We start from the raw sequence: 18,743 nt of genomic DNA, 5'->3' as shown, positions 1-18,743 counted from the left end.
TGTTTATAAACAATTTTTAAGCCAGTCTGATATTTATTATTAATTTTTTTAAATCTTGAATCTTTAGAAAGACAAATTTTGATAAAGATCTGATCCATAAAAATGGATGGAACGATCGGAGCAGAAACCACCGCTTTTGTTTATAAAGTATTTTTAAATCAATCTGGTATTTATTATTATTTTTTTTAAATCTTGAATATTTATAAAGACGAAATTTAATAAAGAGCCTCATAAAAATGGATGGAACTAGCGGAGCAGAAGCCACCCCTTTTGTTTATAAACAATATTTAAAAAAATCTGGTGTTTATTATTATTTTTGTAAAATCTGTATTCTTTATTTAAGACCTTTTGATTGTTCAGAACTCGGTTTTATGATAGCTTAATATCTAATTAAACAGATGCAGTGAAAACCTAAGAATTCTACACCATATTTGCAACGATTTTAAAATTGATATTGCATTTGATTCAAATAAGAACGAAAATATAGCAAGAAATAGAAAACAGAATAGATTGAATGAAAATGAATGAAGTTGAAAACTTTTCGTTAAGTGTAGCTGCAATATAAAAGAATGCACTGAACAGACGAACAGATCTGACAAATGCTCGTCTTTATTTTAACTTTTATCTGTTAAGGGCTTGTGAGGCAAATCTAGATAGATATAGCATCCAACCATTACCCCTTCTGACCAACTAAGAGTATCAGGTATGTGATAGATATTTATATACACTCCTCGCCACTTGAATAGTACACCCCTTAAGTCATCCACTATTTCCAAGCCAAGGAAGAAAAGGAACTTCCGTTTTTTAATTCATTTAAAGTTTTAAAGTTAAATTAAAGTTTATTGATTAAACTAAACGGAAAAATAAATAAATAAAGCTTTAAGTACTAAAACAAAATTATTAGTCATTATTAATTATTTTTATTATAGAAAAAAGACGAGCTGTTTATTTTTCGCCACTTGAACAAAAAAAAAGAGTTAAATTAAAGTTTATTGATTAAACTAAACAGATAATTAAATTCTTAAGCTTTAAGTACTACAGCAATATTATTAACCATTATTAATTAATAATTATGGAAAAAAAGAGCTTGCTATTTATTTTTCGCCACTTAAACCACTTAGATCATTCTGCTCCTTTTAAAGACAAACAGTATTTGAATTTAAGTATTTCATTTAGAGTGTTTTAGATTAGAGAAAAAATAGATCGAGGAAAGAAAATAAAACAGCTCTTTTAAAGAAAATACATACCGATACAGATAAATACCGTTTTGTTTATTAATCCACTATCGAGTTGTGAGCCAATCTCCAAAAGAGTATACAGGGTCTTCTATTCAAGTGGCGAGAAGTGTATGTGGGGGAAATGCTTTCAAAGCAATGAAAATTAGGGAGATATTTATAAAAAGTAGTGGAGTCTTAGAAAGGTGCTTAGCAGCGGAAAATGAAGTCTGGAGTGCCTGTCAAATGCTACTGAAGTATAGACAAATCCAGCTGTAGATTAAAATATAATAATATAGATGATTTTAGTAGCGCCAAGGAACTGAAATTGCCTTCCAATGGGAAGAGGATGGTTAGGCTCGTAGTGATAAGTGAAAATAGTGATTTCTTAAATGCAAAGCAACAGCGAACAGATAGCTGGACTGAAAGTTTGACAGGCACTGGATGGCAGGGCACACACACACACACACACACACATATATATATATAAAGATATGTAGCATAGTATGCATATGGAGTAGTAGTTCCGCAGGTGTCTGAGTTCAAGTCGCGCAACGAGTGGCATTTCATTTACATGAGCTGTTGTTGAAGCATACAAAATCGTGACGTGCAGCTTGACTTGACGCTGCTAACACACACACACACACACATGCACAGCATATAGTATGTGTGTGTAATGGCAAACATTTCATTTCATTTCAGTTATGACCCAAACACTTGGCAGGGAGCCACAACTCAGCTCGAACGCTAACGCCAACGTCATTGCCTCTGACGTCAGCCCAAGAGCGCACATTATGAGCGCCCCAAACAGCACAATTATTGTTGTTGTTGTAGTTGTTGTAGTTGTTGTTGTTATTGCTGTTTTTGCATACATATCATTGGCATAGACAGCAGCTTGTTATACAAGTCATCAACAGCTGGCAGTAGTAGCTACTAAGCAGACAAGTCAGACTGCTTACCACTCCCTTCTACTCTTTGTTTCTTTTCCCCTTTTTTGATTTTTTTCTTCAAATCATGTAATCCCCCAATCAATTAGCTAACAAATTATGGCCAAGCCCCAAAACAAAAAGCAGGCCAAAAAATGCAGCTACTGCACGGCATCATCCACAATAAGAAACACGAGTAAAAAAGTTAATTAAATCTGTGCAATTGATACAAATCTTTAAGCCAAAATTGCTCAATTGTTGTGCCTCTCTTGCCAAGTTTATCTGGCAAGCCAAATCATTCAATTAAACGCAAAAGGCGCTCCGTGTCATGACATAAGAGACGGATTGAATATTTTTTGTTAATGAATTAAAGCTCTTGTGGTTTAATAATCATAAAACGAGACAACAACGAAAACAACAACAACAACAACAAAGCCATTCAATCAACTTGACTATAAACGTGGCTCAAGCTCAGCTTGCATATCGCTGCTGCTATTGTTGCTATTATTTTTGTAGTGCTTGCTGTTGTTGTTGTTTTTTTTCTTCGAGCTCACAAATACAACGACAAACAATTTTCATAAGAGCCACAACAGCAGTCAATCTGGCAGGCAGGCAGCCAGCCAGCCAGCCAGCCAGACAGCGTTGACAATAAACCCCACAAGTCAATAGAGCCAGCAAAAAAATAAAAATAAATGAATAAAAAAAAGTAAGCCAAATGGCAACATCAACTCGAATGCCGTCAACGGCTTGTGGGTGATTGACTACCAGAGATTAGGTGGCGACGATAAGAAGTTGGCTCTATGGCTGCTCCAAATACAAATATATGCGATGCACATTTGACTATTTTAATACCCTATAGTCGAAAGGTTGGAAGGTTATAGGCGATTGTTAAATGACAAGGAAACAGATCAGATTGATTGTTGATTAGTAGTTCTATAACAATCAGAGTAAAAGACTATTGAAAATATAACTTTGATATAGAAATTGCACATTTCTAAAAGTCCTTAAATAATTGCTGGGTTAAACAAGTTTAGAACTAGACTAAGACGATTATTCTTCAATTAAGGGAGCAAACTACAGATCAGATTAAATGTTGGTTTGTATTTCTTTATCTATCAGTTCAAAGTACTAGAACAATTGAAAATATAAGTTTATTAAATAAATTCCACATTCATAAAGGTCCTTAAATAATTGCTGGATTAAAAAAAACCCTACAACTAGACTAATACGAGTATTCTTCAATTAAAGGAGCAATCTACAGACCAGATTAATAGTTCATTAGTATTTCTATATCTATCCGTTGATATGAGGACTATTAAAAATAAAACATTATTGAAGAAATTGTGCGTTCATAGAAGTCCTTAAATAATTGCTGGATTAAAAAAAAAACCTACAACTAGACTAATACGAGTATTCTTCAATTAAGGCAGACAACTACAGATCAGATTAAATATTGATTCGAAGCCAATTGAAAATAAACCTTTTTTAAATAAATTGCACAATCATAGAAGTTCATAAACAACTGCTAGGCTAAAAAAATTTTACAACTAGAATTATATTCCTCAATTAAAAACGAAAGTATTAAGTAATAAGTAGCAGCAAAGGGCATTAGCAAAAGTCTTTCTAAATTCTTTGAAGAATCAACGCCCAATAAGCCAGGTTAACAAAAATCAAAGAACCAGACTAATACAAGTATTCTTTAATTTAAAACGGAATTATTAAGAAGTAAGTAGTCTTTCTAAATTCTTTGAATAATCAAGATATAATAATCTGGGTTTAAAAAAATTATAGAACTAAAGTAATACGAGTATTCTTTAATTTAAAACGGAATTATTAAGTAGTAAGTAGAAATAATCTCTCTAAATTCTCTCAATAATCAAGATACAATAATCTGAAACTATAATCATAGAACTAAACTAATACTAGTATTATTTAATTGAAAACGGAAGTATTATGTAATAAGTAGCAACACAGTGCTAATGCAGCTAATTTGATAATTAAAGAGTGAAAAATAATTTCTAAATTCTAAATTAAATTCTTTGAAGAAATTCTACTAATCCTTAGAGGCAATAGGGCCCCATAGAAGTTATAGTACATTCCCAGAACTTACCAGTCAACGTCACATTGACGTGCATCAGACCGATGTGCGTGCCGATGCGGGCCGGCAGCTTCTCGCGTGAGAAGGCCTTGTATGGGGAAATGATGGTTGCATGTGCCACATGCCACGCCGAGCCCAAGCGGGTGACTGCAACAAAACAGGGAGAAACAGAGTTCAGTTTACAAAGTTTTTCAAATGCCCGAAACAGAGGGGGTGGGGGGGGCTACTTACTTAGTATGACTAGACCCACGAATAGGCTCAATGTGACCGTCGAGAATGTCGTGAATTTCTGTAATGGAAGTGTTGGAATGTCATTTAATTATATTATTTGGTAGCGAATATTTAATTCTTCGATTGTGTAGCTCGGAGGCGCGGCGTAGCTGGCCATAAATTGTTGGCAAGTCAAATTTATTGGCATGTTTTGATGGCCTCTCATTACATAAGCGGCACTGCTCCATGTTTGGGCAGCAACTATTGTAGCTGATCCATAGTTCGAATAAGCATTAACATTTAAAAAGAAAACATGAATGAATGAAGACTTTAGCCGCAGACTGCTTGGTGACATTTTCAAATGCAAAAAAAAAAAGATAAATTTAAAAAAGGGCGCGTCTAGCAAACGGGTTGCAAATGATTTATCTAGACAGACGCAAACGTGGCAATTTAATTATGCAGATTACTTACTTCACTAACTAGACGCTATAATTATTTATATCAATTAAATGATTGGCATAAATTGGATAGATGGCTGGCTACACACCTGTTTTCTAACACCTGGAAATATGACCAGAAATGCCACGTAGAATGTGGCAAATAATACCGATACGGCTACAATGGAGACATCGCCAGTGACGGGTGTACGATTTGAGAATGAATATAGCGTCGGTCCGCCATCGTCTCGAAATGCGTCGAACCAACCCTTCATGCTAGAATTGTGTGGGTTTCAAGTTGAGCTCTGCAAGTGTATTTAAAAATAGACAGATAGAATAGATATAGAAACAAAAGAGAATTGTTTTTTCAGAATGTGTTGAATATTATGAACACTCTTATAACTACATACTATGTATGTCATACATACTCTCGTATATGGCATGGCAGCTGTCTGCCAAAAAATTAATTGAATTGTCTGCGAATATACTTATTTCGCAATCGCAATAATAATAGGCAGCGCGGCAAAAACAACAATAACAACACTCAATTAAAAATATTTGCATACTTCATATGCGTGCTTAAAAACCTATGCTTAATTAACCAAAAACTTATAACTGAATACTGAATACTGAATACTGAACTTCAGCCACTCACCCACTTGTGACCAGACGGAGAAGCAGACGCAGCCCAAGAGGCTAGAGCATCGCACAGTGGTAAGATAATGGGAAACCATGATTAGGTAAGGGTTCTAAAATGTAAGCTGACTGAACTATAAATCGGATCAAACATTTCTAGCTGCAAAAAAATCTTCTATTGTAAATTGCATATTTGAAGCAAATACTATACTATTTAGAATCTTTCACTGTCATCAAACATGAAGCAATATGATGCAATAGATATCTTAAAAGAATATTTGTAAATATACACTCATTTCTTAGAAATGATTTAAGCAGAGAAAGCTCACAACTTATTGCCACCTTGAAGAAAAAAGAAAATGATTTCAGAAAAGAAAAATCGTCAGTATTGCTGCATTTTTAGTTAAAATAATTATTTTAAATAATTGAGAGTTAATGTGGGTGACCTCATTTGGTAAATACACCTTTGTGAGACTATGCGGCAATATTATGACGTCATTGAACACTGTCGAAGTAGGAAAAATAAGTAAGAGCTGAGTGAAAAAGACTTTTTTAAACAGGACTGAGAATGCTCCTTTTTTTGGCAGACTCGGAGCTATATAGCCCGCCTTGAGACCTACTGATATTCTTTCTCAATTAAAAAGAAAACTATGATTAATGGGAATCGGAACGAATGCAATATCATCCGATTTTTCCAACAGGCAACCGTGTCTAGTAATCGCATTTGAAGGCAAGTTAGACAGTCAAGTTACTAAGCAAACAAATATGATTGAGACATTCTTTCAACTTATAATATGTTATTGATTTATTTAAATTTGTTGATTTATTAAAATACAATGAAGTTAAATTGAATAAAAGAAATCAAATTATTATTTGTTTAAAAATTTAAGGAATAAAAGTGAGAAAAACTTTAAATATTTAACTTATTGCCAGGGAATAGGGAAAACCTCATAGTTCTCTTTTTCTGGCAATAAAAATGTTTATTTTATATCAGAGTTAAGCATTATTTATTTAAATTTTTCATCTCATGCTTATTTTCATGATTTTTTCATCCCAAAGACTATTTCATTCTCTATAATTCATTAATTCGATCGATGCGAATACATATCGACCACACTGTGCACTACAAACATAAACAGATGCTGTCAGTCAACTGCCAATTGCTGCCATCTGGCAGCTGCCAGCAGATGTATCTGCATTCGCACACATCGCACGCTTCTGAGCGCGATCGTGACTAAGCGCTTAAGCATCGGCATTAGCAGCAGCATCGCCATCAGCATTAGCTCCGCCGATATCAAAAGATCCACGAACGACAGGCGGCATACCATATATAGCTACTATTTGCAAATATATTTGCGAATTAATTGTAAAAGGAAAAGGTTTTGCTTCACTTCGCAATTGTCATTATGGACCCGGAAATGTAAAAAAAAACCAAACAAAAAAAAGAACACTAACAATAATCATAAAGTCAACCAAAGCTCTCACGCACACAACAAAATATTAAATTAATAACAAAAAAAAAAAAAAACAACTTAAAAAAAGGCCGTCACACAATCTTAGAATTTGTTATAAGGCAAGCGAATAAAACAAACAAAGGAATTTCAACGGTCTACAAAATTTGTTTGCGTTTTGTGGCTTAAAAACCAGAAATGAGTCTAGAACCGGATTCGACGACAAACAAATTAACAACAATAAATTGTTAAATTGTTAAATTGTTGTTGTGAAGGGGCTGAGTGGCCCAGGGGTGCTCACATCAGCTGGCTGAAGAACTGACGCAGTTCACAGATATAATTAAGTAAAGAGATAATAAAAACAAAATTACTGTACAAACCTGGGAAACAAGAATTAAAAATCCAAAAAATTACTTATACGCCACGAGGTACGTGTGCCAGCACACGGATGTGTCTTCAAGAGTCTTGCCTCTATGTCTGTCTGTCTGCCTGTCGATCTGTCTGGTTTTTCCCTCCCAACAACACTTGACGAAGTTCTCTTCTAGCGGCTTGTAAAAGCCGAGCAGTGGGAATAAGCTGCGATGGAGTTTCGAATACCATTGCTTGCTGTGTGTGTGTGTGGCACGGACCTGAGGCATTTGGAAATTCCGAATGATTTGCCTGCAGATAAAATACTTTCAACGTATTCCTAGTCGTTGCTTAATTGCTTTGCAACCGATTTAAAAGTAACTGATCGCTGCTGTGATATATTGAATATATAGAATAAAGCTTGCGACTGTCCAAACCTTGCTCTTCAAAGGTAACTTAGCTGCTTTAGGATGTTCTTTGCTCTTCAAATTTATTATTGAACATAGATCTTTTTATTAAATATAAATAAAGTTACAGCACGTACAGCACTCCACTAATATTATAGCTATTTAATTTAATGTTTATTTTAAACTTTGCAACTTGTTCTTATTTCTACTTCCAATTTGTTTTTCCTCATATACTATACGTATGTATATAAATTCTTTTTTCTTCTATTTCAGAGAGAGCTGTTTTAAATTCATGCACTGTCGGCCTCTTTTTATTATAAGTAGCGCTTGCTCTGTGAAACGTGCTTTGATTTTATGAAGAGTAATTGTAATTGTTCTAATATAGTTCTTGCATACGGGATGGTCTTTATTTTGACTTTAAAAATCGTAATCTGAACTTATAAATCTATACGCAATCTATACGAACAAAACAGTCACGTCAGCAGTAAATTCTTTTTAATAAAATTTTCCCTTTTCCAGCTAAGCTTTCTATCTATTTATTTGCAAGAAAGTGATAATTTTATAGAAAATAATTAAAATAATTAAAATAATCCGCTTTTATTGCTTGTCAAACATTCAATAGTTTATTGTATTTCCAGAATGGGATTTAGAAAATCAAATCAATTAAAGTTCCATTGCAGATTTCTTCTTCGTTGAAATAATATTCTATACTATTCATTCTTTAAAGTTAAAAGTTGAATGAAACTTTATACTAAAGATTACAATTAAATTCGTACTCCACTTTTTAAAATGAACAAAATCATTAATTTCTTCACACAATGAAAAATTTAGTATTTAAATGAACACAGACCAATAAATTAATTCACGAACTTTAACATTATTTAACTTAACTTTATGACGTGCTCTTGTAGCCCTCGACAAATCCGCGTGCCAATTATTTGTCTGTCTGACCATACCTTAACTAAATCGAGGAATAACTAAAATGGTATTTCACAGTATTTTCCCATCTATGATAATGATAAGGCAATAACACCCTTAATTTAATTTCAATTATATTCCAATATTAGGTCAGAGATGCAAATAATTTTCAAACCAATTAGTGATACTTAATTTTGCTATTTGCTTGTCTTAACTAAATCGTGGAATAACTTTAAATGTTATTCAACAATATTTGACCATCCAAATTGTTTGTACTTACCAAACTTGTCAAGTTGAAATCGGCATAAAAATATTGTCTTATTGTTGAATTTGTTGTCAATCCAATGAAAATGTCGTTTAAAATTTGTGTACTTTTGTGCTTCACTTCAAGCGGCAGTTGTTTAACAACATCTAAACAATAAAATTTGCATTTGTTATTAATTGATTTATTTGATTGGCTCGCCTTGATTAATGAACCAAGTCAAATGCAAATACACACACACACACACACTGACACACACTGACACACATATATGTACAGAGCGGAAAAAAATTGCACGTATTTCATATTTTCCATTAATATTTGCTGAACATTTATAATTTAATTTTTTATTTGCACATCTGTTTTTGCTCAGCGTATTTATTGTTTGGTTTTTTCTTCTTCTTTTTTTGTTCAATATATATTTTCAGATAAGTGTTGTACAAAATTAGTTATAAATAATGTTTTTTTTTTTTGCAGCTGCTACTAGCTAGACTTTGTGTGTTTTTAATTAGCAACATTAATTTAAGCGATTGAAAATTTGTGAATGCCTCGTTTTATTTTGTTTGGACAATTCTTTAAACACAGAAAGAAAAAATACTTTATGCAGCGCCCCTTTTTTTACAATGTTTTCATTCGCTTGTGGCTATTGTTGTTGTTGTTTTAGTTCGCTGTTAACCGGTTTAACGAGTACGGCACGGCCTGACTTTGCACATAAATTGCATTTTATTTTTAAAACCCGGTAATAAATTGTTTCATTTATAATTAGAATTTTTCGCAACTGACAACAGCGCGGCGACGCGACGGCACAAAAATCACGTAAATGTAAAATGTAAAGAAAAAATTGAAATAAAGAGAGAAAAACACAAAAATCCGTGCCTATATGGACTGACCTTCGCATTTTTGTGGCATGTGTGTGGCAAACGGGCATACACACACACACACACACATACATACATGCAAACATATATAAAGAGCTGTCAAAGGTTTATATTTTATTTTTTATTTTTTTACATGGACGCTTTATTAGCCCGATTGCTTGCCCAACAGCCCAGCAACAGCAACAAAAACAAAAACAACAACCATCTACATCAAATTAAACACTGTATGTAAGAGGCGTCAAAAGCGAAGCAACCGCAAATGTCGGTGCAGACACACATATATGTGTCTATATGTATGTATGTATGTTTGTGGGTATTTGTGTATGTAAGTTCGTCTGTTTGCCGCATGTAACTCCACGCTAAGCGTTGGACTTGGCACCAAAAACGTAAAACGCGTTGCAAGCGCCGCACGCCGCCTCATGTGGTAATATTACAAGCCTCAAAACTAAAACATACAAGTACATACTGTTACGTTAGTGCCGCCTTTGTCTCGCCACTACGTTACATTCACACGTAAACGCGTAACGAAAAGCAACACACAACAAAATCAACAGAAACGAGCCAAGACACACTGCCTACCTGCAACGAAGCTCGCATACTCTCACAAGCTTTTCTAAGAATTATTATTTAAAAGGAAAGCAGAGTAAATGCAAAGAAAGTGGATAGAAAATGTTCAAAGGTTAGAAAGTAGCTGAACCAAAAAAAAAAAAAAAAATGTTCCATTGATTATACCATACGTATGTATATGTAGATATGGACACTCTTTTTAATTGAAAAGTTCCAGTTTCGTTTTAAAAGTATATCTTCGTAATATACCAGAAAGAAAAAGCTTAAATCGTTGTCTAAAAATACAAACACACACACACCACATAAAGTAATTTTCTAAGTTATATAAAACTTATCCTTCAATAACCTTTGAAGATTAGTAAAATATTTGTCCATGTGTGTTAAAAAACAAAATTTGAATGGAACAATTTCATAAGATCAGGAGTATTTAAAATATATTACTTTTCTAGCTGCAAACATTCTTTGTGCCCTCAAGAATTATAATTAGAATACAATGTTTGAAAACAGACAATATTATAAAGTCGGGATCTTTTCTAGTTCAAAAACATTTAAAGCCATGATTTAACTTTTGTTCCAAATAGAAAATTTATTCAATTTTTTATTAAAAAAAAAGCTTTATTTTATTCGCAATAATGTTGTTATTTTTATTAAGTTCTTATGTTTGGAATTTATTTTATTTTGGTATTGTTCGGATTATGGAAGTCATACTGACATTTATATAATAGCTTAGAATATAGTACTATACTATATTCATATACATATCGTATTCTAATTTTTCATTCTAATTAGTACAAATATTGAGCGCTCAGCCAAAACTGGTTGGTAGATGCTCTGAAAAAAGTAACATTGGATAGAACAGATGAGCCCATTTAAAAACTTGCATCATAAGAAAATAAATGTGTTTATTATGTAAAAGAATTGGGAACTTGAAAATGTTGGTTCTTTATAAATGAGTCGCAGCATAATTCGAAAATCATTCATACTCCCCCATACCACATACACACATGTATGTATGTAGAGTATAGAAAGCTTGTGTAGCTGTCCAAGCAGAAACAGCAACAATGGCACAGAAATTACAGTTACAAAATGAAAATGAAACTATGCAGCGGCCAACAGCAGCAGCAGCAGCATCCACAATGCACAAAACTTGCTTTATGCGCGTTCGTTCTCTCTCATTCCCTCTCTCTCTGGCGCTCTCTCTCTCTCTCTCTCTGTATTTCAATCTGTGGCTGGCCCCTGCTCTCAAGTTTCTCAGTAAGTATGCGGCTGCAGCTTTTTATTTATTTTTGTTTTTTTTTTTTCAAGTCCAACGAAAGTGAAATTGCTGCCGCTCCGTTTGTTTGTTTGTCTGCACGTTGAGGAAATGAAGCCAACGCATGAACATGTAAAAATTGACATAATCAACAAGCATGGGCGTAGCCAGGATCTCATTTAGGGGTGGTCAAGATCTAAATTGCTGAGTAAATGAATCTTGGTTACATTTACAATATTAAAATAAAAACTTGCGATCAGAGTCTGTGAGGAATGCCTTTTTCGTTGCGAAAGTTTTGTGAAATGACGATAAAGTACTTATGTTTTGGAAGCAAACTAAAATCAGAAGTTGCAAAATAAATCCACACTTTTATGGCTGACTATTTTTTTTTAGCAACTAACGTTCGTAAATAATAATAAAGTATTTATGTATAATAAAAAAACGTAATGAAGAGCAATTAGAATGTAACGGAATTTACTATTATGCAAATAGTCTAAAAGATTTTAAAAATTAACTAAATTTGCTAAATTTCTTAATTTTTCTTTCTTTATATATTTTAAAATCGCAAAAAACAAATAGAAAAAATTGGCCAACTGGTGCTATAGTTTTCAATGATTATTTCACATGTTCCCTAAATATTATATAAAGAAATTATTGGTATTACCATTTTACATCGCTAATGACTTGAAATAAAAACTAGCTACTCATTCAGATTATTTAACCATAAGGGAATTGTTTTTTTTTTTTCCATCAAATATTAAATAGTTTCAGTTCTGTAAGAATTCAAAGTAGTGATGGAAACGTATCAACTGCTCTTCCCTCCTCCCCCTTTGCTACGACCCTGACAACAACACTGAAAATGTTTTAAAAGCTTGGCACTACAGGTTTTTGTGTCGCGCCTGTTTGTTGTTTCTGCTGCTGACGCTGCTGCTGTTGTTGTTATTGTTGCTGGCAATGTTGTTGTTGCCGCCGCTTTTGCTTTCATTGCTGTGTTCAATGAGCGCTGGTGCGTGTAAATATGTAAGTGTCTCTCGCCTTCAACCGGCTTTTTATGCCATTTTTTTCTCTTTTTGTTCGTTGCTGTTCAATTTACTGGGTTTGCCATTTTTCCTCTGTGTCTTTTTTGTGTTTTTTGTTTCTTTTCTTCTGTGCTGCTGGTCAGTTTGTCGTGTGGGGTCAGTTACACACTTTGCCGGGGGGCTAGTGGGTAGGGGGCCGGGTGTCTGGTCCACACAGCACACCCAATATAGGAAATAAAACGTTGCAGCCGCGATGAAGTAATCGTCTGGTACATGACAGGGAAATTACAGTTGCAGTTGTTGAGTGAGCAGCGAGAAAAAAAAAATAAGCAGAGGCCGCAAAAATGGGCGCCCGCTTTGCTCGTCACTTGTTGCACTCACACACACACACACACCCGAAATAAACACACAAAAGCACAATTGAAGAAGAAGAAATAGACATAAACAAATGAGCGTTAAGTAAGCGCTAAGAGCACAACAAAGCAAGGGAAAATACGGCTATAAGAAAAAAAAAAACAGCGTGCACGTTTTCCCCCCAAAAAACGCTCTGATATCATTTTGGTTCGTGCTTTTATGTTTTCCCATTTGATGTGTTGCGCATTTTGGACTTTGAAGATTGATGGCTTTTTAATTAATCCCTAAATATTGGACAATTAATTCATTTGAATTTTATGCTTTTTATGCGTTTCATGTGTGTACGAGTGGGAGACGTACAGCTGTTAGGCTTTCATGGAAATGGAGAATGTTTTTAGCTCACGGATGAAGCAACTAAAGCGAGTATCAGCAGTTTATAAAGTGAATTATGCCAAATAGTACATAGAAGAATAACATATTTGGCATTAAGGGACTTCAACTTTTATAGGGAAAGAACGGATCGCTGCTTGGCGACAAATGGAGCAATCAATCCTGTATATATCGACCACATAATGAACCACAAGGATTACGTAGACATCCACAAAGAAAGTCTGCCAGGAAATTAGTGCTAGGCGACAACTTTCGCTTCCACCAGGTCAACGAAAGAAAACATAAAGCTTTGGTTGCTGTATAACACCAGAAAACTATAAAACTGAACTATAAAAAATTCAAAATCAAACATATAATTATAGGTTCTCCTACAATGGTGCGTAATGCTATAAAATTCATAGCAGACCCTAAAACATGTAAACGTCCTCGCGCTGTGTCAAATAAATAAGTTGCTCAAGGCAGAATCCATTTGCCAGTTCTACAAATACTAAAAGAAATAAATTGAATATGTAGACAAGCGTATAAACAATAGCACAGAGCCTCTTCTTACAACAAAAAAAAAGACATCTAACAAAACGAATTAAATTCATTAATGACCATATTGTTTGGCCAGAATATAAATAGAGCAACAATGTATATGTACATATGCAACGTAGATCCTACAGAAAAGAGAAATAATACGGAGAAATCGAAAATGATAACAATGTTATTAAATGGTTATTGTTGGGCTTAATTTTGTTATTTTTAAACCTTTCAAACAAAAAGAAAATTTGGATTGATTTGTTGACAAAAAAACAAAAACCATCAACCACTTCCCATTTTCGCTTGATTGGCTAAAGGATAAAGGCTTGTACCAGTTCGGAAGAAAAAGCCAGCTTAAAACATACGTTCGAAATGCATCTTGATCTATGCTGGTGACTATTTGGATTAATTCTCTGCTGGTATTTTCAAAAATTCTAATAATCGATAAAAATGATCTTTATTTGATATTTAAATAGTTTTTCGGTTTAATTTAATGTTTAATTATTTAAGAACCGCATTCCCAAAATTCCGGTTGCTCTCAGTCATCCAAGTATAGCGTTTTTAAAACCTTTTTTTATAGATACTTTAAAATTTTTATTTTGCTTGTCTATTGAACATTAGTTGCATTACATTTTTAAAGAGAAACGCGCAGAGGAAAACATCAAACAACTTGTACACAAAATGTTTCTCTGTCTTTTTTCCAATTATTTCATATTATATTTAACAATTTTTGCACTTCATATTACAACACAATTTGTATTTTCATGCCGTCGCGCACTATAAAAGCCTATTGTTATAAATTTTACGTATCGTGGCTTTATATAAACAAATTACCACACATTGTCTGCAGTATACATTGCGCTCCATTGCATTTTGTTGTGTTTATTTTCACAGTCTTATAATATTTTCCCCATATTTATTTACTTTAATTATGTACATTTTTCTGCAATCGCTTTTTTTTCTTTTGAAACTTTATCGACTGGCACAATTTTTACTTTTCGAGCATTTTGTTTTGGGAGCACGCAAATATTTTCTGTTTATTGTGATTTATGCCTAACAAATACAGACACACACACACACACACACAGCTCATATATGTAAATAAACATAGAAATGGCAATATTATAATTTCGAACCGTTATATTACCCGTTTAAAAATTACAACAATTTGGACTGCGGCTTTGTGGGTTTGTTTACTCGCTTTTTTATAGTTTTTATTTTGGCAAACTTTTTGGCTGATTTTTTTTATTGCCTTTTGTTTAAAATTTATCTCCGCCTCGTTAATGGCATAACACAAGAAACAAACAAATGCAAACAAGTAAACACAAATAATAAATTTCGTCTTCGCTTCGTCGTCGTCGTTGTTGTTGCTTTAGCGTTGTTGTTATTGTTGCGCCTGCGCGCGCTTTTCACTCTTATGCCGATCACTCGCGTCCGCTTCAAACGCTTGTCCGTATAAAACTGAGCACCAAAGGCAGCGAGCGCACAAACTAAAGCAAACGTGGAGAGCACTAAGCTGCGCGCGCCACCTTTCGAATAACAGTTTTCGAACTGAAAAAGCTCGAACAAAGCTTTCTGTACAATTTGCGCGACTTAACCCATATTCGATATACGCTAGAATTCTAAAATTTGTAAGAATCCATACAAGAAATGTTTGTGATAAATGTTTTGAAAAATTGAAATAATTGATGGGAAGATTATAGACGATACAAATAGAATAGTAGATTAGATTCGAAGTTATTTAGCAAACATGTTTGAGAGACTTCATCGAATGGTTAGAAGAAATGTCTAGCTATTTAAATATTCTTAGAAAATTTATATGACAGATATTTACAAACTTGAAATTATGCTTTAAAATGCTCTTCAGGCTCTAAAATTTATTTTATATTTTTAAATTATTTTTACTACTTTATTTGTTTTCTCTACTATGTAGATATATTTAACTGTTTCAATGAAAACATATTTTTGAAAGGAAGACATTTTCAAATTGATGTAAATAATGATATTTCTTTTACTAAGGAAATCGAAATCGACTTGGGAATTCTAGTCCATTTTTGAATTCATGGATTCAAAAAAACTCAATTAAATAAATTCTTTAAGATATTAAAAACAAAATAGTCTTAAATCCAACATATTTATAGTTTCATTTTTTCTGAGTGTAGTCCTATTAAATATGTGTGAAATTTCGCTTTGAAATTAATTAAATCAAGGTTCTATTTAATTTGTACACTCATACATACATTTGCGATTTCGTAATTACAAAGATTTTCGATTGAATTGGCGAACGCAAAAAAACGAGTTGAATATTTTTGAGAGCTTAGCAGAAAATTATCGCTTATTTATTTATTAGATCAACAAACATAAGCCGCAAAATACTGTAGTTAGACGAAACATGGGCCTTTTAAAAGTTCAAAAAGCTTTAAAAACTCCAACAAAAGGAGAATTAAGTCTAAAAAACACCTGCAATACGTTGGGGAAGCTTTCTATTTCCAATTTCATAAATTTAATAAAGATTGCAACTGACATTGCACTGGAACCTTCAGATTCCTACAGCTGTAGAGAACCTTTAGTAATACGGCCAACGTCTGTTAAATCACACACAGCTGCATTACTGGGTTAAATGAGTTTTTGATGAGAGTGATGGGCACTACTTACCTAGCAGGGCAGCACTGAGGGTTGCCAAGTCCTGGCCGACCTTGAGCTTGCTTGACTGTTGCTTTCAAAAGTAAATCATTAAGACAAGTAAAAACTCGTTCACTTTGCTGTGCACAACTTAATTATCAATATCAAGGTGGCCATTGTCCATTGTAGCTGGAAACTATATCTATATATCTATAAACAAATAAATGAAATATGCTGTAGAACTTCTAAAAACTAATTAGTTAACAATCTCCAGCCTAGACCCAACCTGCAATGGTGGCAAGAAATGTTGAAAAAACATTCCAATAATGATGCCGTTGCTGACAACTTGAAGTCGTTGACGATTGCTAATTGAATTAGCATCTTTTGTTGCTATTGCTGCTGTTGTTGTTGTTGTTGTTGCATTGCATGTAATTAATATTTAATTTTGTAGCGACTACCGTGCGACGCAACTATTGCCTCTTTGATCTCATCGAGATTTGTTTGCTTTGGCTGCTTGACTTGACGGGCGCAAATTTGGCAGACAAACAGAAACAGGCAGAACAAGTGGCAGTTGGTGGCAGTCACTGAGGTGGCTGCCACTTTTATGATGTGCTAAATTAGCCATAAAACACACACGCACCAGCATTGCACAAATATGCATGTTCGGCATCCCAAGTGTTGACTTTGATGGTTCGTTTTGTGGGCTTTGAACCAAAATATTGCTAAAAATCCAAATACAATAAAAGGCAAATATAACTCAATGGCAAAAAAATAGAAATATATGGTTTATCGCAAAGTTTGTTACCTAAGTCTTTTGTTTATGAATGTATAACATCTTTTATGCATAACTAAAGTTCTAGTCTACGTTAACTTTCCATTTTTAGATCGAAATAGAATAAAATGAATTCACAAAATTATGCAGATCTAGAATCCTCTCTCAGGCTATACTAAAAATTACAGCAAAGACTAAAAATAAAACGTAATTATTTTGCTCAATTAGTTATGCCTGTGAGGCATAACATTTTAAAATCATCGGCTGGAAGCTTTCAAACGTAATTAATCGCTTTGTCCACAGGTTTGTTGCTTAATCGACCTCAACAATTAATTGCTCTGATCATTTCGACATCATTATTTAAAAGAACATAGAAAAGAGTTTTTTCATCCTTTTTTGTTGGATGGTACTTTCTTGTTTCAAAACATTTATATGTCTCCTATTATAATATTCAAATACTTGGTTCAATTAGATCAGCATTCACGAATATTTTCATAAAACCGACCAACAAATACTATCAAGCAATCGATTTTCTTAACTCTAAGCTCATTAGCCTTCTTCAAACCTTATTATATATTTATTGTTGATATTAAATTTGAACTTTAGTAGAAAAGTATTGTCATACTATACTTCCTTTTTTTTGACATTCTTAATTCTCTTTTTCTCTATTATGTCAAATGCTTTTACCAGGACTTCCAAACTTGAAAAATATTAAATCTAGATGTTTAAAAAAGTATAAACCGTCAGACCTGTCTATTGAATTCTATAAATATTCTAGAGCCAAGACCATTTTTCTTCTTTTTAATTCACATTGTTATAAATATTTACCTTGTTCATCTAAATAGCGCTTTAGTAAACAAATCGTCTTGATAAACACTTTTGTAGAGCTTTATCACCATAAAAGGGTTTATCTATTTTACTCTTGTAAAGCAACACTTACTGTGTATTCTATATTACAGATTTTCCTTTAAAGCTGCTTTTCTTTACTTAGTAATTAGATCTTTGGTTACCTAAAAAAGAGTTTAAATTCAAATATAAACCAGATATGGAATGGAAGTATAAATGCATTGAAAATAAACAATGTGTGGATTTGTGAGGCGGATTGCTGGCAATACTTTTTTATACTGCAACTAACTTGTTTACTATAATTTATTATTAATTTGCTTTTATAAATTTGTGGAAAAACCACCTTTGCTTAACCCCGTATTATATGTAAATACTATATTCATAATTTTGTCACACTAAATCGCATCGAATTGGTTTATTTCAGTCATGTGTAAAATTCCATAAGCAACTTATCAAAATTTAGTTGCTTGGCAGCAAGTTCGTTGCCTTAGTCTTTTGTTCTAAGCATAATACCAAACATATATCATTAAATAGACTTTAAGCTTTTGCCTTGGCAACGTAAAAAACTATTGAACTTTAATACTAAATCGCCGACAATTTGACTAAATTAATGC

General features: G+C 33.3%; 1 protein-coding gene across 1 annotated transcript in view; it reads right to left on the bottom strand.

Annotated features, from left to right (window-relative positions):
• Positions 1-15,305, bottom strand: part of LOC115626371 (dual oxidase maturation factor 1) — a 31,643-nt gene extending 16,338 nt beyond the window's left edge. The window contains exons 1-5 of the mRNA XM_030521726.1: positions 15,037-15,305; positions 8,926-9,056; positions 4,996-5,190; positions 4,470-4,527; positions 4,251-4,385 (exon numbers count right to left, since the gene is read on the bottom strand). Of these exons, the coding sequence (XP_030377586.1) occupies positions 4,251-4,385; positions 4,470-4,527; positions 4,996-5,160 (358 nt within the window). The 5' untranslated portion in view covers positions 5,161-5,190; positions 8,926-9,056; positions 15,037-15,305. The remainder of the gene's footprint in view (positions 1-4,250; positions 4,386-4,469; positions 4,528-4,995; positions 5,191-8,925; positions 9,057-15,036) is intronic.
• Between the last annotated feature and the right edge of the window lie 3,438 nt (positions 15,306-18,743).

This window comes from Scaptodrosophila lebanonensis, unplaced genomic scaffold, assembly GCF_003285725.1.
Source record: "Scaptodrosophila lebanonensis strain 11010-0011.00,11010-0021.00 unplaced genomic scaffold, SlebRS2 tig00000085-arrow-pilon, whole genome shotgun sequence".
Lineage (NCBI taxonomy): Eukaryota > Metazoa > Arthropoda > Insecta > Diptera > Drosophilidae > Scaptodrosophila > Scaptodrosophila lebanonensis.
This window is presented reverse-complemented; position numbering and strand designations above follow the sequence as displayed.